A 25,267-nucleotide genomic window follows, 5' to 3' on the forward strand; every position below is an offset into this window, starting at 1 on the left:
CATTGGCATATCACCTGGAGCTGTTGGCAGTGTTCCTCGCTCTCCACCGTTTTTTTCCGGTGCTGGAGCGGCAACACGTGCTGGTCAGGACGGACAGTACGGCGGCGATGGCGTATATCAGCCGTATAGGGGGTATGCGCTCTCGCCGCATGTCTCAGCTCGCCCGCCGTCTGCTCCTCTGGAGTCATCCGCGGCTGAAATCGCTGCACGCCATTCATATTCAGGCAAGCTCAACCGTGCAGCCGATGCGCTCTCACGGCAGCCTTGCGTCCTGGAGAATGGAGACTCCACCCCGAGTCTGTTCAGCTGATATGGGCGCGATTCGGGGAAGCCCAGATCGATCTGTTGCTTCCCCCGAGATCGCTCATTGCCAGTTGTTCTTTCCCTGACCGAGTGCTCTCGGCACGGATGCACTGGCTTACAGCTGGCCTCGGGGCACGCGCAAATACGCATTTCCCCCAGTGAGCCTGCTCGCGCAGTTACTGTGCAAGGTCAGGGAGGACGAGGAACAGGTTGCTGGTCCAGGTCAACCGGACCTGGATGTCAGAGCTCTCCCTCGCGATAGCCCTCCCCTGGCAGTCCCTTCGAGAGAGCACCTACTCTCTCAGGGACAGGGCACCACCTGGCACCCTCGCCGATCTTTGGTTTTAGACGCGAGGAAGACTTAGGTAACCTCCGATTGCGGTGGCTAATACCGTCACTCGGGCTAGAGCCCCCTCCCCGAGCGCGCCTATGCCCTGACGTGGAGTCTATTCACTGAATGGTGTGTCTCTCGCTGAGAAGATCCCCGTAATTTGCCAGATCAGCGTTGTGCTTTCTTTACGCTGAGAGAAGTTGGAGAGCAGGCTGTCGCCCTCCACACTCAAGGTTACGTGGCTGCCATCTCCGCTCTCATAACGCGGTGGCTGGCAGCACCGTGGGAACGCATAACCTCATCATCCGGTTCCTCAGGGGCGTTAAGCGAATTAATCCACCCCGCCCCCTCTCATGCCCTCTTAGGATCTCGCCCTCGCTACACAAGCCGCGTCAGATCCCTTCGATCCTCGACTCAGTATCTTTCTGTCCCTGAAGACAGCTCTGCTGGTCGCGTTGATATCGATTAGAGGGTCGGGGACCCGGAGGCATTTTTCGGTCAGTGACTCGTGCCTGTAATTGGGCTGGCTTCTCTCACGTCCTGAGACCCCGCCCGCGATATGTGCCCAAGGTACCACTCCGTTTTAATACGAGGTAGTGAGCCTGCAAGCGCTGCCCTCGGAGGAGGCAGACCCAGCCCTTCTTTATTGTCCAGTTCGCGTTTTGCGTATTATCCGGACCGCACTCAGAGTTTAGATCATCTGAGCAGCTCTTCGTCTGTTATAGCGGTCGGCAGCAGGGAAGTGCCGTACCGAAATAAGTTCCCACTAGATTGTGGATGCCTTTCTTTCACTATCAGAGCCGAGATGAGCCGCGTCCCCCGAGAGCGCGTGCGCACTCCACTCGGAGCTTCGCATCCTCTCGAGCGCGCGCACGCGGCGCCCCTCTAACAGACATCTGTAGAGCTGCGGGCTGGGTGACACCCAACACATTTGCAAGGTTTTACAATCTGCGAGTGGAGCCGGTTTCCTCAAGGGTATTAGGTAACCCTTGGTGATTGAGGAAACAATTCGGTAGGGTGTTGAAACACGCTTGCTGCGCCATTTTCCCTAACACGGAGATACGTGCGCCTTTTTATCTGTCAGTAAAGTTCCCCATCAGGTGAGCCCTGCAGATTCCTCCGTGGCCCCCAGCACTGACTCAGCGGAGGAGTCACTTGCTGGCCCACTACGTTGTAGGTCTGCCCGCTGGTCAGCCCGCGTTTTGGGTAAAGGTGCCTGCTATGCGTGATCCCCACTAGGCGATCCCATATGCTTATACCGCCACGGTTAAGTCCCCCCCCCCTGGGCGGACCCGTGTCTTCCCTCTCCGCTAACCACTTTTTTGCTATGCGTACTCCCCCTTTTTAGGGCTAGTCCATATGTAAATTCTGCCATCTATCCCCCCTTGGGTAACGGATGGCCTCCGCAGCGTCCTCCCTATCGGGATTGCACGCTTCCCAACGTACTGTCGTGTATTCCTAGAATTATCTAGACGCTAGCGACTCCCAAAAAAGATACCTATTCCGTAAAACTTCTTTTGAAGTAGGTTAAGTTAGGGTCAAGGGCACGTTGGAGGACCACGCCTCTCGTGATCTGGGTGCGTCACGCTTGCCTGACCGCTCTCTCATGGTGGGTGTTGGTAAGGTGCAGTCATTATGGCGCTTTCAATGGGCTCCCAATGCGTGGATTTTACAATCAAATCCACTTATAGTGCTGGAGTTCTGCCCGAAGGGGAACGTTCGAGGTTACTGAAGTAACCCTTCGTTCCCCGAGGAGGGCAACGGAAGCACTATACTCCGTCGCCATAATGACTGTCCCTTAGCTGTTAAAAGTCTCTTCAGCTTAAAAAGGATAGCGTCTGCTGGCGCCAGGTGAGCTTATATACTCAGTTGATTGCTTATGCCGCTCACCTGCGCAGGCTTGCGCTGCCAATTCATTCTTAATTGGCCCGTTCAATACTCTTTCAGACGAGTAGCTTCTGAACCGAACCTCCCAATGCGTGGATTTTACAATCAAATCCACTTATAGTGCTTCCGTTCCCCTCCTCGGGGAACGAAGGGTTACTTCAGTAACCTCGAACGTTCTTCTTCACAACTTTTCATCATTAAAGTTCCTCAGAGTCACTTCTAGTTAATAATAATACAACAACAGCGAGCTCATCAATTATGAAAACCTCCAAAACTTTAGGCTGTGTGCATTCAGTCAATAGAGGCTCGTCAAAATTGTTACCTTTCCCATGTTATTTTATTATTTCTTTAATTATAAAAAACTTTCCAAGTGCTGTTTAACAAAGATTTTTCTTCAAGTGTTTAAACATAACAGTTTAATATACTAAATTCTGGTAACTGATTTTTTTCCCATAGGCTTTGCCATGATGACACCACATAATATTTGACTAGATAAGACACTAGTATTCAGCTTAAAGTGACATTTAAAAATTTAATTAGGTTAATTAGGCAAGTAAGATTTATTAGCCAAGTTACTGAATAACTGTGCTTTATTCTGTAGACAATTGAAAAAAATATTTAGGAAGGCTAACAATATTGACCTTAAAAACTGTTTAAACATTTTAAAAACGGCTTTTATTCTATCCAAACTAAAAGAAATGAGACTCTCAGGAAGAAGAAAAAAATTGTTGACTCTCAAAAGTTGCCTCACAGCAAGAAGGTTGCTGGTTTGAGTTCCAGATGGACCAGGAGGGCTTACTAAGTGAAGTTGACATGGGTTTGCTCTGGGAGCTCCAGTTTTCCCCACAGTCCAAAGACATGCGGTATAGGTGAATTGGAGAAACTAAATTGGCCATAGTGTAAAAATGTGTGTGAATAAGAAAGTGTGTACATTATATTGTGTGAATATAAACATAGATTAACATTTAAAAAAACATTCATGTTGTTCAGTATATTTTATTCTAGGTTTACAGAGCTTTAATACTAAGGTTGGGGATTAAGCACCACTTTATCAAACAAAAACAAATAAATAATCCACACTATGAACACAAATAGTTCCAAATAGTTGTTTAATTTATACTGCATTTTAATCAGCATCATGAACTAATGATATTTGACTAAATTGGCCCTCAACAGAAAAACTCCTGCAATAGAAGTCAAATGGTGTAACCAGTTACACCACTTGACATTTCAATTTAAAATCAAATTTGATAAGCATCATTATCAATATCTGTGTAAGCACATGGGCTTAGTGGAAATTTTTCAAATGTAACTTTTAAATATAATTTTTTTTTTTTTTAAATGATCAATTATCAGTGCATTTCTGGGGTCTTACCATTTGACACGCATAACTAAGAATAGCTGACCATACCTTAAAAAGGTCAAAGTATCTCACATTTTAAAGAGAGTTGCTAACCTTTGCATGCAGCAATTAGTCTTATCAAGAGTTCTTCTCTGTGATCCAATTTCCAGTCTAACTGTCTTGTAAACAATATTAACAAAATGGCTCAAAAAATGGTGGCTACACCATCAGAAATTTGAGGTGACAAACAAAATTCATCAAATTAATTATAATATTTAGAACAATTGTGCTATGTTTAACTTTATTTACTATTAAATATGCCTAATGTAAAATTATGACAAACTAGCCGATACAATGTTTCATTGAGACTTTCAATTTTTTTAAACACGATAAACTATTTGGTACCATTTTTTTTTGTTACACCACATTGACATTCTTGCAATATTTCCATAAAAATTATCAATAAAATGGATTTAAAAAAATTACTTGGTCCTTAAACTAGAGAATGTATGCAAGTTATTTGAATATTTGTTTTGAAACTGTAACCATCTTGAATTGATTTTAAAGACACACACACACACACACATCTGAGTAGGGGCGTGTGTGCGCGAGACGTACATAAAGAGCTGGTGGGGGTGAGTTGCACACGACGTCCCTGAAGAGCGGCAGGGGCGGAATATGGCGAGATTGTCTCCTTCGTTCGGTTATCCGTGGCACTATCCACTCGCCATAGCGGACTGGCCATCAGGAGCACCGGGACATTTCCCGGTGGCCTGACGGTCAGTCTGGCCTGCCGCCGTGCCATCGATTACCTCACCTCGACATGCCATAGGCTGCTTGCAGCTTGATGGACACCTCAAATCACGAATCAGGCGAGCGCGATTACCATAAGGTCCAATCATTTCAGCGACGTTGCTATTTGCATATAACTTATGATACTAGCTAAAACTTCAGTCAGGCAAAAACACGGAACGTAAACAGAAAGGAGGAGCAGAGAGGGAGCGCATAAAAAGAAGAAAAGGCCTGGCCGTGGAAGCCGCACAAAAAAATGCTGCACAATCACAACTACGTTTGCGAACAAGGGAGCAGGTTGGTCAGAATACAGCACATTTACAGTTGAAGTCAGAATTAGCATCCCTGAATTATTAGCACCCCAGAATTATCAGCCCCCCTGTTTATTTTTTCCCTATTTTCTTTTGAACGGAGAGAAGATTTTTACACATTTCTAAACATAATAGTTTTAATAACAATTTTTTTAATAACTGATTTATTTTATCTTTGCCATGATGACAGTAAATTATATTTTACTAGATATTTTTCAAGACACTTCTATACAGCTTAATGTGACATTTAAAGGCTTAACTAGGTTAATTAGGTGAACTAGGCAGGTTAGGGTAATTAAGCAAGTTATTGTATAATAATGGTCTGTTCTGTAGACTATAAGAAAAAAATTATAGCTTAAAGGGGCTAAAAATATTGACCTTAAAATGGCTTAAAAAATTAATAACTGCTTTTATTCTAGCTGAAATAAAACAAATAAGACTTTCTGCAGAAGAAAAAATATTATCAGACATACTATGAAAATAATTCTGACTTCAATTGTATATAATCATTTGGTAGATTTACAGGAGATTATCATTTATTTGCGGGCATCCGGGAGTCTGTGCATTTGCGAATACTCCCGCAACTTCTGGGAGACTTAGGATGTCACAGCAATACAACTTTACAATGAGTACAATTGTTTGTATTCAATACTTTATTGTTATTATTAATTTCCATTTTCCATATCTGCAATGCCTGTATTTTTATTTTTTTTTTTTTGCAGTCCACTTAGAATCCAACTTGGAAATCAATGTTTTCTTTATTGGCATTGATTGTTTTGAAATTCAAATGGCATTGCCTGTGTTTTATTTCTGTAATAATTATGGCTGTCAAGCAGGATCTTGATGGTTTATTGCAGGTATGTTGTTTACATGAAGAAATCTGTTACAAGTTAAACAAAAATTCGAATAAACAATTATATTTAGAATTTAAATAGTTTTTGTTTTGCTTTTACATTAATTTAACATTTGAATAGCCAAAACTACACGTTTCAGTATCTTGAATGCGATTAATCGTGATTAATCGCGATTAATTTTTTTTAAAAGTGTGATTAATTAGTAAATTTTTTTAAATCGATTGACAGCACTAATATATATATATATATATATATATATATATATATATATATATATATATATATATATATATATATATATATGTATATATATATATATATATGTATTTTTTTTTTTTTTTTTATCGCTTTAGTAATTTGTGTATGATAATAGACATGCACCTTATGTAACTTAAAAAAAAAAAGCAATAATACATTTATGCAGTAATAAACAGGTTTTACAGTTAATATGACTAGGAAAAGGAAAATATGAAAGGCCGCTTTGTAAAACTAAATAAATAGCTCTTGACACATTAAATGGACAAGCATGCAGCCCACAACAAGGTGTAAGTTATTGCATATTATATTTAACAAACCGTTTACTGCTAATTTAATGTACTTTAGCTCGCATGGATAATTGAATATTAATCAGTTGATGTCATTACGCTGCTGTGCCATCAGCCAATCGTTGTATTGCTGATCATGATTTCGAGGATCGATAGATCAGTCCTTTACAACACAAGCAGTGATCTCAGATCAGTTCATTCTGACATTTTAATCTGATTCGCAAACTTGTTTGAAGAACCAAATTAGCCAGGGATCAGTTATCAAGATTAAAAGATCCAGGATCTGACAAATCATCTAAGATCATTTAAGCGAGCTAGGAAGAACAGATCCCTGGTGGCTATTGTGTAAAGCACAGAAATGTTGTTGGTTTTTTGTTTTTTTTTTTAATGAAAAGATGTCTTTTTTTATGACTGTAAAGTGTGTGACTGCGGGTAACAAATTGCAGTACTGCGCGTGAAGAAACACGCATTCTTAGTAGCAATACCTGTAGATTGTAGTAACTTTTAGACCTTGATAAAATTTGTATGTGTGTATGATTAGGATCAGGGCTTAAGTCGCAGTCACACTGCACTTTTCTCCTCATAGACTTCAATTCATACGCATGCAAATACAGCAGACCAAAAAAAGCAAGCTCGGGCGTCAAGTTTTGCAGTTTGCTGCTTTGCAAAGTTTAAGCATGGTGAATTCTGACCTGCTAAATCGCATCACGTGACTGCGTGAGACCAATCAAGGATCAAATTATGACCTCACAGTATAGAAATGTTAAATATCGACAAATTGTTAAATTTTTTATGTCTAATCTCAAACTCTTTAGTGAAGCTCAAACTCTAGTGTGACTGTGGCATTAGTCATTAAAATTGTGGCATGGGGACGAGTTTGCTCTTTTCTCGGTTGACCTGAGTCGATGTGCCGGAGCACCCTGTCCCTGTGCATAATCAATAGCCACATTTCCACTATTGTGCCTAAAGCAAGCGAGCCAGGCTGAGCTAAAGCCAGTGGCGTTTCCACTGTCACTTCCGGGGCCTAATCGGGCCAAAGCAGGGCTTTCTTGGGGCCAGTGGCCAGCCTTTTTCGGCCCGCCCAATACCTTGGGCCGAAGAGGGCCAGCTGGGACTTCGGGGCGGAGTGAAAGGAGAGGCGGACACTAGTTTTTCGATTGCACACAAGTATATGCACCAAACAAATAAATAAATAAATAATGGAAAGAAAACATCTAGCCTTATAGGCTATGGGTCTTTTTGCATATGATTGCCCTTATGTTTCCCTTTTAAATCTAAGGCTGTTGCATAATATAATGAAGTTTTAATTTAGAATTTACTTTCTTTGCTGCGTCCTCCTTGATATTTCAATATTGCATAATAATCTTTACACCATATTAAAGACACAGCAGCCAGTAAATGTTGTCGAGTTTTTGTCAAGTTTAAAAGGTGTGTTTGTGTGCGTTTAGATGCCTGTATGTGAATGTGAGACTAAAAGATATTACACAATATAAATACAACAGAAAGACATAAAACTTAACAAATTACGTTTCCATTTTAATAGGCTCAAAACAATAATGTCATGTCTTGATAAAATAGCCTAAACTATACTGAAATAATTTAAAGATTAATATAAATATAAAACAATATAAAACAAACAAAAGCTATAGATATAACAATAAAGGTATATACAATACATAAATTAAACCATTTTAAACCCATATTAAACTTTCATTTTACAAAGGCCTATCTGAAAAATAAAGATTTTACATATTTTCTAAAAACAATAAACACCGGCGAAGGTTTAAAATATTATTTGTAAAGTATTTGGATACGATGATATTAATCAAATTGTGCAAACAGAGCATTTTTTGGGTGAGTGAAAGCAGAAACTAGCCAACCTTTTTTTTGTCATCCACTCTTGCGCAAAGCCTCTTTACAAACGCATTGGGGAAAACTGCAAATACAAAATGTGTTGTGTCTTCAAACAAGTGTTGAGATGAAGAGCTTTATTAGAGAAAAGCTGAGCGCAACGAAATATAGGCTATATTGGTACCACTTTACAATAAGGTTAATTAGTTAATGCTTTTACTAACATGAACTAATCATGAACAACACATGTACATAATTTATTAATCATAATTGAACATTTACTAATGCATTATTAACATCCAAGTCCATGCTTGTTAACATTAGTTGATGCACCTTGAGTTAATATGAACTAACAATGAACTACGGGCCATACGGGCCGGCAGTACGGGCCGGCAGTAACACATCCAGCACCATCACTTTAAACACTGGGGCCCCTCAGGGATGTGTTCTGAGCCCTATCCTCTTCACCCTGCTCACTCATGACTGTGCACCATCACACAACTCCAATCTGTTCATCAAGTTTGCGGATGACACAACAGTGGTGGGTCTCATCAACAAAAGCGATGAGGAAAACTACAGAAGTGAGGTGAGCCGTCTGGCCGAGTGGTGCAGAGACAACAATCCCTTTTTGAATGTGGAGAAGACGAAAGAGATTGTTGTTGACTTCAGGAAAGAGCACACTCTCCATGCTCCCCTGACCATCAACGGTGCGACTGTGGAGCATGTAAGCAGCACCAAGTTCCTGGGTGTACACATCACTGAGGATCTCTCCTGGACTAAAAACTCCACTGCACTGGCCAAAAAATCACAGCAGCGTCTCTACTTCCTCCGCAAACTCAAAAGAGCAAGAGCACCAGCCCCAATCATGTACACCTTCTACAGAGGCACTATTGAGAGCATCCTGACCAGCTGCATCACTGTGTGGTTTGGAACCTGCAATGCATCCTGCAGGAAAACACTTCAACGCATAGTGAGAACAGATGAGAAGAAGATCATTGGTGTCTCTCTCCCCTCCCTTCAGGACATTTACAGCACACGTCTTACCCGTAAAGCCCTCTGCATAACAGCAGATGCCACCCACCCAATGCACAGCTTCTTCAGTCTGCTGCCATCAGGGAGGAGACTGCGCAGTCTCCAGGCCAGGACCAACAGACTGAAAGACAGCTTCATCCATCAGGCTGTCAGGAAGCTGAACTCTCTCCCAGCTCTGCTCCCCGCTCCCTCCCAACGCACCTCATCCCCTCGCACCTCTGGACTCTGACACACACACACACACACACACACACACACACACACACACACACACACACACACACACACACAAACACACACACACACACACACACACACACCACACACACACACACACACACACACACACACACACACACTCATCTGCACTGGTCACTTTATGCAGACACATATACTACCTCCCAATATATCACTGTCACTTTATCACAATTATCATGTTTACAAGTTCTTTTTGCACTATACTGTTTTTTATCTGCACAACTCTGGTTTACTTTGCACTCATTGCTATATGCCATTAATGTCACTGTATTGTTTACAATTTTTATTACATATGTATATTTTTTAGACCCATTTATGTGCAATGTATATACTGTAAATTTTCTTTTTTTTCTTAAACTCTACTATTTTTTATATGTATATTTTTATATTAATGTTAAGCACCTTGGGTCTGAGAGTAACGCAATTTCGATTCTCTGTATGTCTTGTACATGTGGCTGAATTGACAATAAAGCTGACTTTGACTTTGACTTGAACTACTGTACTTGCATTTACTTACATTAACTAGCATGAACAAATACAGTAGTAAATGTATTGTTCATTGTTTGTTCATGTTAATAAATGCATTAATTAATATTAACTAATTAACTATATTTTATTACTTGCTCTTAAATGCTGAAAAACATTCCTTTACCTAAGATCACACAATAATATGCAACATCCTTAAATAAAGGGGAATGACCTATAAGTGTCATATAGCCTATAAGGAAAAAATAATATGTTTCTGGTCTCTGCGGAGCATTTGAGCTAAATGTTTGTCAGTGTCTATCTAAACAAGGATTTTTTAAAATACATTTTCTACCGAGTTATTAACGGAGAATTTCTGTGGTTTTATATTATGGATGGGTGCACTCACTGTGCTGGGTCCCTCTGTTAGTGACGAAACCACTTGATGCATGATGCCAACAGTCGGTTGAAAAGTAAATGAAAATGATGAATGAGGACACACAGGCATGTGCGTGTAGACATATAATGTAATGCTGTACAGTAGCGTGTCAACTCTTTGTTTAAGTTGTCTTAATTTTAATGTTTTCATGATGATGCGATGGTGTGCTTTATCTGCCTGATTCCTTCTGAAGAGGGCAAGTTGTGTGACATTTGATTTGGGGGACGTTCAGGGGGCGGGGTGTGCATGACGCGCTGCAAGCTACAAGTCTGACAGTGGAAACGCGACATGATTTTGGCCTCACAGCTCAACCTCCCGGGCAATTGGCCCGGCTTGGCCTGATAAAAGCCCTGGCTCACACTACATGCTGATGCTGCCAACTCATTGGCATTTCACTGGCCCATTTTTGTACTCTTTCAGATGATTGGATTCTGACGAAATCCCCATAGTGGAAGTTTCCACATAGAATTGAAGTTCACACATCCATTTCAAAATCGCGTTAAATTCTGAAATCATTAACCATACAGTAAATGCACTGTAAACTGCCGCTCTTGTATTTGCAATTATAAAGGAAGTTGATGGTTTCACTTTTGTTTTAAACTTTAGCATTCTTGTACCAGGTTTTGTCCCAGAGACAGAACAAATAACTATAAGAAAAAAATGCTACCATCCAAAGGCAGAAGGGCAGACCTAAACTAAAAGCTAAAGATGTCAAGATGTACAATTGAGTTTGTGCTGCAGCTTGTGAGATGCATTTGAAACAAAGGACTACCGGTGTTGTAGGATGGGTTTTCAACCTTTCAAGACACGCGTTCCACCAAGTTTGGCCAATTTCACTTCACAAAGCCAAATTTACAAAGCCCTGACAGTGTGGTTGAGTCAAACATTGAGTATGTTTACATGAACACCAATGAGAAGTTTGGATCATTTTACTGACCCGGATCTTTTTTCGAGTCATTTTGTTTAATTTGCCGAAATATTATCAAAATGTTATAAATTGCTTCCAAACACTGTGAAGTAGCCGGGCTTCTTCCCTTTATCTCTGGCGACCGCACTGGTTCACACACACCCACAGACGCTCCCAGACACGCACATACATACGCACATACATATGTCTACTCACCTCTCCTTTTCCTCTCAGTATGCTGCTAGTGACAAAGGGCCCTGTCATCTCGCACGCATCCAGTCATCCATTCCATATCTCCATTTTCCCGCAGGTTAACATTAAGCATACATTTACACACACCTTTGTGTTCGTGTCTTTGTGTTTTTGTTTCGTCATTTGTCCGGGAAAGTTGGTCTTCAGTGTTGTGCCGGCCAAACCGAGCGAGCGAATGGCGCCGGCTTATGACGTCACCGGCCGCGCCATGGCAGCACCAATCACAGAAGCGCCAACCGTACCAATTGTTTGTGTTTGTAGGGTACAGCCAGCGTTGTAGAGGAGCGATATATGTCATTAAACCTCTGATTGTTGGTTGTTTTATGTATGTATGTATGTCAGATATTATTAGTAGCTGTGTGCTTTTATATTTAGAGATGCCACATTTAAATGTTTAATGGTGTGATGTAGACGTTTACCTGAATTTACCTGTTTATGGTATGCTCCAAAAAGGGGGCGGAGTCTAGCCTTTAAAAGGAGACGGCAGACTAAGAAACGGGGTCAGTTTACCTGGCTAGCGAGCGTGTTGTGGCAGAACCGTAAGCAATTCCCTTTATCAATCTATTGTCTGTGTGACATAGATTTCTCTCATATATATTGTAGATATATTGTTTTGTGTTGTATATATCGTATTTTGTTTTTGTTTTATTGAGTTGTTACTTTGTTTTTTTTTTGTACATACCTTTTGGGAAATAGGTCACTGTACATTTATCTGCACTGGACTGTTTTGCGTTATCCTTGTAAATAAACCATCTTTTTTACACTTCTGGGATAAGGCCATCATTTTTGAGAACTCTTTATTATTATTATTTTTTTTTTTTTTGCTGGTGTTGGGCATCCCACACCTGGTAGTGAACCCATTCCGGGTCCATTACATAATTACTCACGGCGGCACGGGAACCATTCTGACACGCACCACTCTGTAGTGCGCACTATCACCGCTCGAAGCTCACAGGGTGCCACAGCAGGTGGCAGTAGTGAGTTTGTGGGTCGCGGGCCGTCGCAGTTGGTGTCAGAAGTGGGATGGCCACCCGGAAGAGGACAACGAGAGGTCGAAAGGCGGGGCTACGATCCGCTGTGAAGGACGCAGCTTGGCGTAGGCTGTCATCGGAGGATGATGAGGAAGCTACAGAGCCTTACAGCAGCCTTGATCCTTCAACGGAGTCCAGTGGAGGCATGGAGAGTCTGATGAGGGATTTCCTCAAAGCACAAAAGACAAGAGAAGAGATGTTTCTTCGGGAACTGCAGGGTTTGCGAGTGACGGTCCAGCAGGCGGTGCAGGCAGCACCGGAACGACCAACAGGCAACCCTTCACCAGAGCCTGAAAGAGAAAACACAGGGGAGTCTTCGCTGCCACCACCTACCCCACCACCACCCGCACTTCCATCACATCACCGGGACCAGTTTGCACACCGTCCAGAAACGCCGTTGCCACCGTTTCAGATGGGTGACGACATGGAGAACTATCTACGGCGCTTTGAACGTCTGGCGCAGACATGGCAGTGGCCCAAGGAGCAATGGAGCTGTCGGCTGGTACCCCTATTAACCGGTCGAGCGCTGGAGGCTTATCTGGCAATGGATGAGGTCAGTGCTGATAATTACTTACAATTAAAAGACTCTCTGTTGCAGAAATTCAATGTGTCGGCGGAAAGCTATCGGCAGCGCTTTAGAGCAGCATCAACGCCGGAAGGAGAGTCTCCGACAGAAACGTATTATCGCCTGAAACATCTATATCAGCGCTGGATTCGACCAGACATTCATTCGGTGGAGGAAATCGGTGAGCAGATTATTCTGGAGCAACTACTACGGGTCATGAAACCGGAAGCCAGGATCTGGGTAAAACAACATGAGCCAAGCACAGGACTGGCAGCAGCACAGTTAGCCCAGCAGTATGCTAATGCTCATCGCTCCGGTCTGCGCACGCAACCTGAAAGAGGTAGTACACGACACATTCGTCACAATACTGATAACCGACATACACAGGAACTTGAGACTGAACTGACACCTAAATTGATCTGTTATGCATGTCGTCAATATGGACACAAAGCCTCAGTTTGCCCAGCAAGAAAGCCTAAGCTAACGGGTATGTGCTACGTACCACGTGAGGGTGATGCTAACAGTGACTATTTAATGTCTCAGAGTGTTGATATGTTGAATGTGGTGGTGAACGGTCGTGAACTTAAAGCATTGCTAGACACAGGAAGTTCAATTTCCCTGATTAAATCATGCCAGGTAAACAATATTGACTACGCAAATACCACAGATGTATGCTGCATTCATGGGGATGTTAAAAGCTATCCAAAGGCTGAAGTGCTTGTTCATATTCAAGATGAAATGTATCTTTTGAATGTAGCCGTTGTCACTAATTTGTCAGTTGACATGATTTTGGGTCGAGATCTGCCAATTTTGAATGAACTGTGTAGCAAGACTATCAAAATGAACTGTGGAGGGCTAAATGAAACTGAAAATGTGTTGACTGTTGTGACACGTGCTCAAGCTAAGACTGGTTTGCTACCGTTGCCAGACTTGGATGATAGTCTACTGCAAGGTGCAACCAAGGGTGAGAGAAAAACTAGAAAACAGAAAAGACTGTTAAAAAAACTGGGTGCGCCAGTTAAGAAAGCACAATTAGACGGCTTAGAAGCTAAGAATTGGCAAATACCAGAAAACATTTCTGAGCTGCAAAAAAATGATGAGTCTTTGAAAAAACTGTTTAAAAGAGCTGAGAACCCAAACAATGCGACTATGAATGATGAACATTTTGTTATCATTGATGATGTTTTGTATGTGCAGGTCAAAGAGGTTAAACGTTTGGTTGTACCCATGTCTGTCCGTTCTATTGTGTTACACCTAGCACACACACTACCATGGGCAGGACATCTAGCATTTCAGAAAACATATGCACGCATCAGTACACGTTTCTTTTGGCCAACCATGTACACTGACGTCCAGACATATTGCAACACATGCAGCACATGTCAGACTACCAGTGCAGTGCGCCACAGAGACAAAGCACCATTACAGCCACTTCCCATTGTTTCAACCCCCTTCCGCCGCATAGCTATGGATATAGTAGGGCCACTTGAAAGAAGTAGTGCCGGACATCGCTACATCCTAGTCGTTTGCGACTACGCCACTCGTTACCCCGAAGCTTTCCCACTCCGCACAGTGACCACATCAAAAGTTGTTCAAGCTCTAACTGAACTGTTTTCTAGGGTTGGAATCCCAGATGAGATCATCACAGACCAGGGAACAAACTTTATGTCACGGGTAATGACACAGTTTCACCAGCAGCTAGGCATCAAAGCTCTGAAAACAACACCTTACCACCCTCAGACTGATGGATTGGTTGAACGTTTCAATGGGACCTTAAAGAGTATGCTGAGGAAGTTCGTTTCAGACACAGGTAAAGACTGGAACAAGTGGTTACCATTCTTACTGTTTGCTTACAGAGAAGTGCCACAGGCATCCACCGGGTTCGCACCATTTGAGCTGCTGTATGGCTGGCCAGTCCAGGGACCTTTGGACATCCTTAAAAAGGCGTGGACGAAATCTCCAACAGTGGCAGAGGACAGCAGCATTGTGAAGTTCATCTTGGAGATGAGAGACAAGCTGGATACCTACAGGGAGCAGGCGATGGAGAACCTAAAAGAGGCACAGACAAAACAGAAGAGATGGTATGATATGAAGAGCAGACTACGGCAGTTCCAACCTGGACAGAAGGTACTGTTATTACTACCTACATCAACGAACAAACTTTTAGCAAAATGGCAGGGGCCATACGAAATCACCAGGAAGATGGGTCCAGTGACATATGAAATACTCCAACCTGAGAGAAAGAAGACTCGACAAATTTACCACGTGAACCTGCTAAAGGAGTGGAAAGAGAGAAAGGAACCAGAGAAGACATTGATGGTGAGAGAAGTCAAGGAGGAGGATGAAGAACCTGCTGAAGAAATGGTTACTCCGAGAGAAGCTGCAGAACTGAAGCTGAATCATCTGGAGGAAAACAAGAAAAAGGAGTTACAAGAGCTACTAAGCAAGTACCCTTTGCTGTTCCAGGAGAGACCAGGCAGGACAGAGGTAACTCAACATACCATCCACTTAACAGACCCTACACCATCAAGGCAAAGACCATACCGTATACCAGAGAAACTGCTAAAGCCACTGAAGGAAGAAATCGAGACGATGAAACAACTTGGGGTGATAGAACCATCATCATCGGAGTGGAGCAGTCCTATTGTGATCGTGCCGAAGAAAGATGGATCACTGAGGATCTGTGTGGACTTCAGGAAATTAAATTCACAGTCGAAGTTTGATGCTTACCCGATGCCTAGAATAGATGACTTACTGGAGAGAATAGGGCAGGCCCGCTTCATAACCACACTGGATTTGTGTAAAGGTTATTGGCAGGTGCCCCTCCATCACTCATCTAAAGCCCTGACTGCCTTCAGAACACCTGTTGGGCTATACCAGTTCACGGTACTTCCCTTTGGATTACATGGGGCACCTGCTACCTTCCAACGCCTGATGGACCAAGTTCTCCAGGGTTGTGAGGAATACGCAGCTGCTTACCTAGACGACGTAGTGATCTACAGTCACACGTGGGAGGATCATTTAAAGCACTTAAGACAGACCCTGGAGAAGATACAAGCAGCGGGCCTGTCCTTAAATGTGGTGAAATGTGAATGGGGACGAGGTGAGACTAATTATCTGGGCTATATACTGGGCAATGGTGGACTCAGGCCGCAGGTAGATAAAGTCGAAGCGATCAAGAAAAGCCAACGACCTAGGACCAAGAAAGAGGTTCGATCCTTTCTAGGACTACTGGGCTGGTATCGTCGCTTCATCCCTGATTTCGCAGCAATTGCAGCACCTTTGACTGATTTACTCCACAAAGGTACAAAGAACCCAGTCATTTGGACTGAAGCCTGTGAGCAGGCCTGGACAGTATTGAGAGAGAGACTGTGTGCACAACCTGTGCTGAAGAGTCCGGATTTCTCTCAAAGATTCCTTGTACAAGTAGACGCATCGGAGAGAGGGATAGGTGCAGTACTGGCCCAAGGACCAGCTGGACGAGAGCGACCTGTGGTATTCCTGAGTAGGAAGCTGTTGCCCAGGGAAACGCGTTACTCTACAGTGGAGAAGGAGTGTCTGGCGATAAAGTGGTCCCTAGAATCCCTGAAATACTACCTCCTGGGGCGGGAGTTTGACTTACAGACAGACCATCGGGCACTGACGTGGATCAACTCAATGAAAGACCACAATGCTCGAGTAACTCGGTGGTACCTATCTCTGCAGCCCTTTCAATTTAAGATCAGTCATTGCCCTGGGAGGAGTAATCTTGTAGCCGACTACCTGTCAAGGTTCCCAGACAGTATCTCCATTTTCCCGCAGGTTAACATTAAGCATACATTTACACACACCTTTGTGTTCGTGTCTTTGTGTTTTTGTTTCGTCATTTGTCCGGGAAAGTTGGTCTTCAGTGTTGTGCCGGCCAAACCGAGCGAGCGAATGGCGCCGGCTTATGACGTCACCGGCCGCGCCATGGCAGCACCAATCACAGAAGCGCCAACCGTACCAATTGTTTGTGTTTGTAGGGTACAGCCAGCGTTGTAGAGGAGCGATATATGTCATTAAACCTCTGATTGTTGGTTGTTTTATGTATGTATGTATGTCAGATATTATTAGTAGCTGTGTGCTTTTATATTTAGAGATGCCACATTTAAATGTTTAATGGTGTGATGTAGACGTTTACCTGAATTTACCTGTTTATGGTATGCTCCAAAAAGGGGGCGGAGTCTAGCCTTTAAAAGGAGACGGCAGACTAAGAAACGGGGTCAGTTTACCTGGCTAGCGAGCGTGTTGTGGCAGAACCGTAAGCAATTCCCTTTATCAATCTATTGTCTGTGTGACATAGATTTCTCTCATATATATTGTAGATATATTGTTTTGTGTTGTATATATCGTATTTTGTTTTTGTTTTATTGAGTTGTTACTTTGTTTTTTTTTTGTACATACCTTTTGGGAAATAGGTCACTGTACATTTATCTGCACTGGACTGTTTTGCGTTATCCTTGTAAATAAACCATCTTTTTTACACTTCTGGGATAAGGCCATCATTTTTGAGAACTCTTTATTATTATTATTATTTTTTTTTTTGCTGGTGTTGGGCATCCCACACCTGGTAGTGAACCCATTCCGGGTCCATTACATAATTACTCACGGCGGCACGGGAACCATTCTGACACGCACCACTCTGTAGTGCGCACTATCACCGCTCGAAGCTCACAGGGTGCCACAGCAGGTGGCAGTAGTGAGTTTGTGGGTCGCGGGCCGTCGCAAACACATATACAACTAGCCCAAAGGTTGATCACACTACAAAGTCATAAATATAATGCTATAAGAAAGAGAACATAATAATTCATTGTTTACCTGCTCAGCTCACTTCTTCATGTCTTTAAATTTGAGTGGATCGTTCACGTCACCCTCACACTTACAGTCACATATGACCTTAACTGATGTACACAGTCTGAGCCGATAGGAGCGATGATTAGTTCACCTTTCGAGTCTTCTGGTTTTTAAGTCATTTGTTAATCACGTGACAGCATTTAAATAGAGATGACTCAAACCCGAGGACTCGAAAAAAGAACAGATCAAATCTCTTTCCAGCTCTAAATGCATATGTTGAATGAACTACTCAACCGTGGACTCGGATTAAATCCTTTTCTGGTTCTAAATGCATGCGATTGGCTAGGCTTTAGTCTTTCACTAATGAACAAAAGACTCAAACCTGATAAAAAACTCGAAAAATTAACTAATCTTCTCCCGCACTACACAACATGCGCATTCGCAAATGAATAAATCACTTCATCAAACTGTTTTGTAACATATGATGCTGCAGGTATTAGAAACACTATAAACACCATTTAATTGTTGTTTATTGTTTCATTATTATTATTATTTATTTATTTATTTATTTATTTTACCAGAAAAGCTTTATAAGAGATTACTTTAAAATCACAATAATAAAACAAAAGGAAAACAAAATAGTGCACATCAAGCTAGGCTTTTTAGTAAATAAAACAAGTAAGCTTAAAATTAAATAACGCGTTTGTGTCATAAAAGCTTAATATCAAATAGGGCAACTATTCCCAATGGATTTTTTATGAGCAATATAAATGAAAAATAAATAAATATAAAAATTAAAAAGCCACAGAGTCTAATGAGCTTAACAAATTGACCATAGAATATTAAAATAACACAAGCTTGGCTTTTTTTAAATAAATATAATTTTAAATCTTTAAAACAACACTTTGTGGCTTAACTTGTTGGACTTTGCTTAAGGTATGTTACCATTCAAAAACACAAGCTCCCAAACTTTGGATGGGCTGATTCTTCTTTCTGAATTCTGATGATTTGAAGTGCTTCTTTTGTCATTACTTGTTGGTCGCAGTATAAAAGATTCTGCTAAATAAGTAAATGTAAATGCAATCTTTTTTTTATACAAATATTAGACCAATACATAAAGCCTGCATAGAAAAACATTGTTGAATAAAAAATGGGGTAAAAATGAACAAATTACAAATCACTTGTAATTGTAGAGTTTGATTAACTTATATAGTCTAGCCTAGTGTTTGTTTTCTGATAGCAAGGAAGTGAATAGACAAACAAAATATATTTTTTAAAAGCATGGTTTCATTTACTTGAAAAAAAAAATGCTTTTTAGGTACACATTGTTTGATAATTTTATGAAAAGTCTCATATATGATCCATGATACAACAATAATCCAGTTTTACATAAGTATTACTGACCGAGGTTCTCATTGCAGTGTACGTTGGAGCTACAGTTTAAGATCAGAAATGCACATAATAATAATATAATGATATTATTATTAATAATAATATAATAATTAATTATGATGATGCACCCGTCTCTAAAAAGGATCTGGATCCATTTACTAAATTCTACAGCCAATTCTGCTGTAGTGTCAAGTCAAGTAAGAAAAACGAATGACTCAAACCGAAGACTCGAGAGATGAACGAATCAAATCTTTTTCCGGCTCTAAACATATATGACTGGCTTCTGCCTCTCCGTGATAAACAAATGATTCAAACCCGATAGAGAACTTGAGTGATAAATGGATCAAATCTTTTTCTGGCTCTAAATGCATATTATTGGCATTAGTCTTTCACGTGATGAATGACTCAAAAGACTTGAAAAATAAACAAAACCACCTGCACAAATGTGTGCACGCGAGAATGAACAAATCACTTACTGAGAGGACTCGTAGTTCTCGAGTCATATTTAAAGATTTGTTCAAAATGAACAAATTGTTCAAGAACGACCCATCACTAACACTACTACTTTCATATTTTTATATAATTTTTACATATTTTTAATACAATTAAGACAATATTTTAATTAAGAGTCACCATGTAAACAGGGATTTTTGATTACTTTAATGTAACTAAAGTCATAATTAAACAAAACAAAAATGCAATTAAGATATGTAGTATGCATATCTTAATGGCATTATTGAAGTAAACACCGCAATCAAACTATGCCATGTAGGATTTTTTGCCATATTTTCCGTCAAAAACGCAGATGCGGACATATCGAAATGCGGAAGTTTTTTTTTTTCTTTCCATTTGGCGTACGTTATCAAATTCCATAACACTCTTCCACCAGTCCTTACTTCTTATTTGCGTCTAATACCCCAGTTTGTCATAGGAGCATGAATCAAATGTTCATGAGTGAAAGTGAAACTGCCAAACTGCAAGTAAAATGCCCCAAAATGACATGAAACTCCAACGAAATCTCACGGCAATTCGTAACTTTTTGATTTAGTGGCTAATTTGTATGAATTTGTAAGATCTAATTCATACTATTTAGTATGATTTAGTGCATTTGTTTTATAACTGAACTCGTACGAATTCATACGAATTAGCCACTAAACTGCCAAAACGTAAAAAAACGTACGTTTCCTCGTGAGATTAAGCTAGAAACTCTTACATGAAAGCATTTCACGAAAACACCTTAATTATATTATTGTCTATTAAGGCAAAAAACTAGATTACAGACGTCCTTGTAAACGTCTCTCAAATTACTTAAAAGGCTCTTCAGTTTTGCTCTCATTCACAGTCAATCATTTTAAAAAGCATCCGGTCCATTTTATTTGTATATGTTTTACACAAACACATTAACTCTACGGGTGCCTGATAGGTAGATGTAGAGTTAACATTAATCAGATTAGCGTCTATAGGACAGGACAGGACAGTAAATTTGACATTATTCTCTTCTCTGGCTGCCATCATTAGTCTCACACATTATTTCTTCCTTTTACTGAACTTCATCGTGGACATTTTCCTTTTAACTATTTGAGCAAATAAGATTGTAAAATGTTTTTTGTTGTATTCTCCCTTTCACTGCATTCTAAGTTTTCCCAACTATGATGAGTTCTCCTACTTAGAAACCTGGAAATGTGAACATTGTCTATTTTACTTCTGTGTTCACGCAGAGCAGCATTGCAGTATTTGGTAACACTTTATTTTAATGGTCTATTTGTGTATTAGTAGACTCTCTGCTTAATATCAGTTGATACAGACATTCAGCAGACATTTCATATTGTATGTTTTCACATAATTTATTAAGTGAGTTTTATTTTTTTGATATATTTTTAAAAATAGTGGATCAGGGAGAAGGTGGTGCCCTACAACAGCCACTATTAACCAGCCAACAGTGTGGTCTATTTATTTATTTTTTTGTTTGAAATCATTAATAATATTAGTACCTCATCAAGCACTTAGTTGATGTGTGTGCTGTTTTTCAGTGATAATAAAAACATTTCGTTCATTTATTGTAAAACAATATTTCCAATTAAAATATAATTTAAAAGTAAACGAGGAAACAAAGAGACATAAAGAAAACATAAAGAAAAGAGACTCACTGATGCGATAGGTGTTCTCCATCTGTACTGTAGGCCGTTGGATATCATCATGATGTCCATGCTCTTCCATGTAGGACAAAGTGCTAATAGAGCTACAGACAAAAAGCAAATGACGTTTATACTACTATGGGATTTGCTATACGAAGGAATTAGTACTCACTCTTTAGTTTTGCCAATAGCTCTGACTTCATGACTGCCTAGAGAAGACAAACTTCCACGCTTCTTCAGGAGACGTGCTTTCTCTTTTGCTAAATCAGACATTTTTTCTGAGAAATCGACAGAACTCTATCTTCAATTCTACAAAAATCTGAAACACATAATAAAAAAGATATTTTCATTTCCTATTTAATAAATGCACTGGAATGGGTTTATTTTTTAATAAACACACTGTAATGTAAAGTTAAAAACACGTATAACAATTTTATCCTGCGAAAAACTTACTGCATCGTCTCCACAAACCGGAAATTCTCACTACCGTCACAGACTTGTTGTTAAACGTTGCCATGACAACATGTGACGGAATGACCACATACGGAACCTGATCATGCGTCAATAGCGCCGCCACATTTGTACAGTGCTCCCAGGACAAATGTTATTCAACCGCACTAGTCAACACAGTGTGCCCGTGTGAAGACATGGATATTTACACTAAATATCGCATAGGGACCCTGAGCATGCGTCAATAGCGTCGCCACATTGGTACAGTGCTCCCAGGACAAATGTCATTCAACTGCACTAGTCAAGACAGTGAAGATGCGGGACTTTAGCGCTGTCTACGGGTGTAGTAACGAGCAAACAAAGAAAACAAAGCACAAAGGCAGAACATTTCGTAGGTAATATTAAGTTTTTTTTTTCTGTTTTTGTATGTTCTGAACTTTTGTGCTAATCAGGCAACGTCATTGATGATAACAGTCACTTACTCATTCACCATACGATAAAGCAGCTCCAACTCGCACTAAACACTTGGCTTATGCTAGTTTTGTTGTATAAAATCAGCAAACAATGCAAAAGAAATATGACAACGAGATGCTGCGCTGCCAGATACTTGTATTATTGTCGGTTAACGTTAGTGAAAGCGTCGTTTGGGTGATTCATTCACAAACGAATCGCTCCCTCCGTCATTATGAGAAGTGAAAGCAGGAGAGGAGGTGTGTTTCAGGACATGATTAGATCAAATTTAACAGGGAAGGTGAATAGTACATTTCTGTACACACAAACACAAGCTTTTTGTCAGGAATGCCCGTGCGGTCACCGATCCATCAATGTAGAAAAGTGATGTAAATTATAATTTTCGTAATTATAAAAAGAAATTACATACTAACATCCAGGAAAACTCCCGATCATAGATATATGTGTATATCTCTGGCTTTGAATGGCCACAGTCCTTCACTGTACCTTGGTCCCGCATTCATTTCAAAGGAGCGCTACCCTGTAGCAAGATGGCGGCGCTATTGACGCATTCCGTCCAATAGACAACAATATATCTATGGTCCAATGTATATATCTATGGTGTGAAGATGCTGGACTTTTGCGCTGCGTAGGAGTGTAGTAACAAGCAATCAAAGAAAACAAACACAAAGTAAACAAGTATTACTTGCTAAACAAGTATTGATGATAATACAGTTGCATTCACCTTGAAGCAAAGTAGCACCAACTTGCACTAAATACTAGGCTTGTGCTAGTTTTGTTGAAAAAAAAAAAAGAAAACAGTGAAAAAGAAATATGACAAGATGCTGCAGTGCTAGTAACGTACGGCTAAGTGAACGAGTTGTTTATAACGGAGATTCATTCACAAACTAATCACTCCCTCTGTTAAAATTAGAACATGAAGCAGGAGGGGATGGGGGGGGGGGGGGGGGGGGGTGTTGTTCCAGGACACTAATTAAATCAAATTTAAGAGGTAAGGAGGATAATACATTTCACAAACACATGCTTTGTCAGGAATTCCCCTGCGGTTACTTATCCATCAATGTATAATTAAAAAAAATATTTGCTTACTGACCACTGGGTAAAAAGTCCAATGGGCCATTCTTCAATTATGTAAAAAAAAATAAGTTTAAATAAAACATAGCCTAATAAGTTTAAACTATTAGATTTATATAGACAAGAAGAGACTACACAGATAAGAAGAAAAACATTTTTTCCTTTTTGAACTGAACATGTCAATTCCACCACATCTTAATATATAGCTTTTATTTCAAAATGAAATAAATTATGGCAGTCAAACATTGTAAGATAATTTTTGTATCTAGTTTAACCAATTATTCCACAATATATAATAATTATAAATTTGTCAATGAAATAAATTAATTGTATGGTGAATTGTACACCTGTCACACTCTAAAATTTAATATTAATTTGCTAAAGAGCTTAGTAGAAAATAAATAAACTGAATTTGTATATTAAAAGAGCATGAACTTTTACATTGTAAATACACTTTTAATGTGTGATGAGAAGTTTTTTAAATATTTTTTAAGTCAAAGTCAAAGTCAGCTTTATTGTCAATTCAGCCACATGTACAAGACATACAGAGAATCGAAATTGCGTTACTCTCAGACCCAAGGTGCTTAACATTAATATAAAATATATATATAAAAAAATAGTAGAGTTTAAGAAAAAACAAAAAAAAAAAAGAAAATTTAGAAAATTTACAGTATATACATTGCACATAAATGTGGTCTAAGAAATATACATATGTAATAAAAAAATTGTAAACAATACAGTGACATTAAGGGCATATAGCAATGAGTGCAAAGTAAACCAGAGTTGTGCAGATAAAAAACAGTATAGTGCAAAAAGAACTTGTAAACATGATAATTGTGATAAAGTGACAGTGATATATTGGGAGGTAGTATATGTGTCTGCATAAAGTGACCAGTGCAGATGAGTGTGTGTGTGTGTGTGTGTCAGAGTCCAGAGGTGCGAGGGGAGGAGGTGCGTGGGGAGGGAGCGGGGAGCAGAGCTGGGAGAGAGTTCAGCTTCCTGACAGCCTGATGGATGAAGCTGTCTTTCAGTCTGTTGGTCCTGGCCTGGAGACTGCGTAGTCTCCTCCCTGATGGCAGCAGACTGAAGAAGCTGTGCATTGGGTGGGTGGCATCTGCTGTTATGCAGAGGGCTTTACGGGTAAGACGTGTGCTGTAAATGTCCTGAAGGGAGGGGAGAGAGACACCAATGATCTTCTCAGCTGTTCTCACTATGCGCTGAAGTGTTTTCCTGCAGGATGCATTGCAGGTTCCAAACCACACAGTGATGCAGCTGGTCAGGATGCTCTCAATAGTGCCTCTGTAGAAGGTGTACATGATTGGGGCTGGTGCTCTTGCTCTTTTGAGTTTGCGGAGGAAGTAGAGACGCTGCTGTGATTTTTTGGCCAGTGCAGTGGAGTTTTTGGTCCAGGAGAGATCCTCAGTGATGTGTACACCCAGGAACTTGGTGCTGCTCACACGCTCCACAGTCGCACCGTTGATGGTCAGGGGAGCATGGAGAGTGTGCTCTTTCCTGAAGTCAACAACAATCTCTTTCGTCTTCTCCACATTCAAAAAGAGATTGTTGTCTCTGCACCACTCGGCCAGACGGCTCACCTCACTTCTGTAGTTTTCCTCATCGTTTTTGTTGATGAGATGTTTAAATGTCTATGGTGATGGAAATGTCATTTTAACAGTTTGTGAAAAAATGAAAAATAGCTTCACCTATTAGCTTTGAACTGACACTAGTCACTGATACTTTGTATACATAACACTCTTATTTACCT

The 25,267-nt window shown here is 40.5% G+C and overlaps 2 protein-coding genes across 3 annotated transcripts in view; one reads left to right on the forward strand and one right to left on the reverse strand.

Moving 5' to 3' along the window:
* The window catches only part of dynlt5 (dynein light chain Tctex-type family member 5), a 64,142-nt gene extending 42,153 nt beyond the window's left edge, over positions 1-21,989 (reverse strand). The window contains exons 1-3 of one of the 2 annotated variants that reach the window (XM_073916016.1): positions 21,961-21,989; positions 21,680-21,826; positions 21,520-21,611 (exon numbers count right to left, since the gene is read on the reverse strand). In XM_073916016.1, the coding sequence (XP_073772117.1) occupies positions 21,520-21,611; positions 21,680-21,780 (193 nt within the window). In that variant the 5' untranslated portion in view covers positions 21,781-21,826; positions 21,961-21,989. 2 annotated transcript variants of the gene reach the window in all.
* On the forward strand, positions 12,068-15,575 carry LOC141377915 (uncharacterized). Its single transcript, XM_073924033.1, has 2 exons — positions 12,068-13,505; positions 14,785-15,575. Exons 1-2 carry the CDS (start codon positions 12,593-12,595, stop codon positions 14,841-14,843), a joined length of 972 nt encoding a protein of 323 aa, XP_073780134.1. The 5' UTR covers positions 12,068-12,592; the 3' UTR covers positions 14,844-15,575.
* Positions 21,990-25,267: the final 3,278 nt, after the last annotated feature.

This window comes from Danio rerio, chromosome 2, assembly GCF_049306965.1.
Source record: "Danio rerio strain Tuebingen ecotype United States chromosome 2, GRCz12tu, whole genome shotgun sequence".
NCBI lineage: Eukaryota > Metazoa > Chordata > Actinopteri > Cypriniformes > Danionidae > Danio > Danio rerio.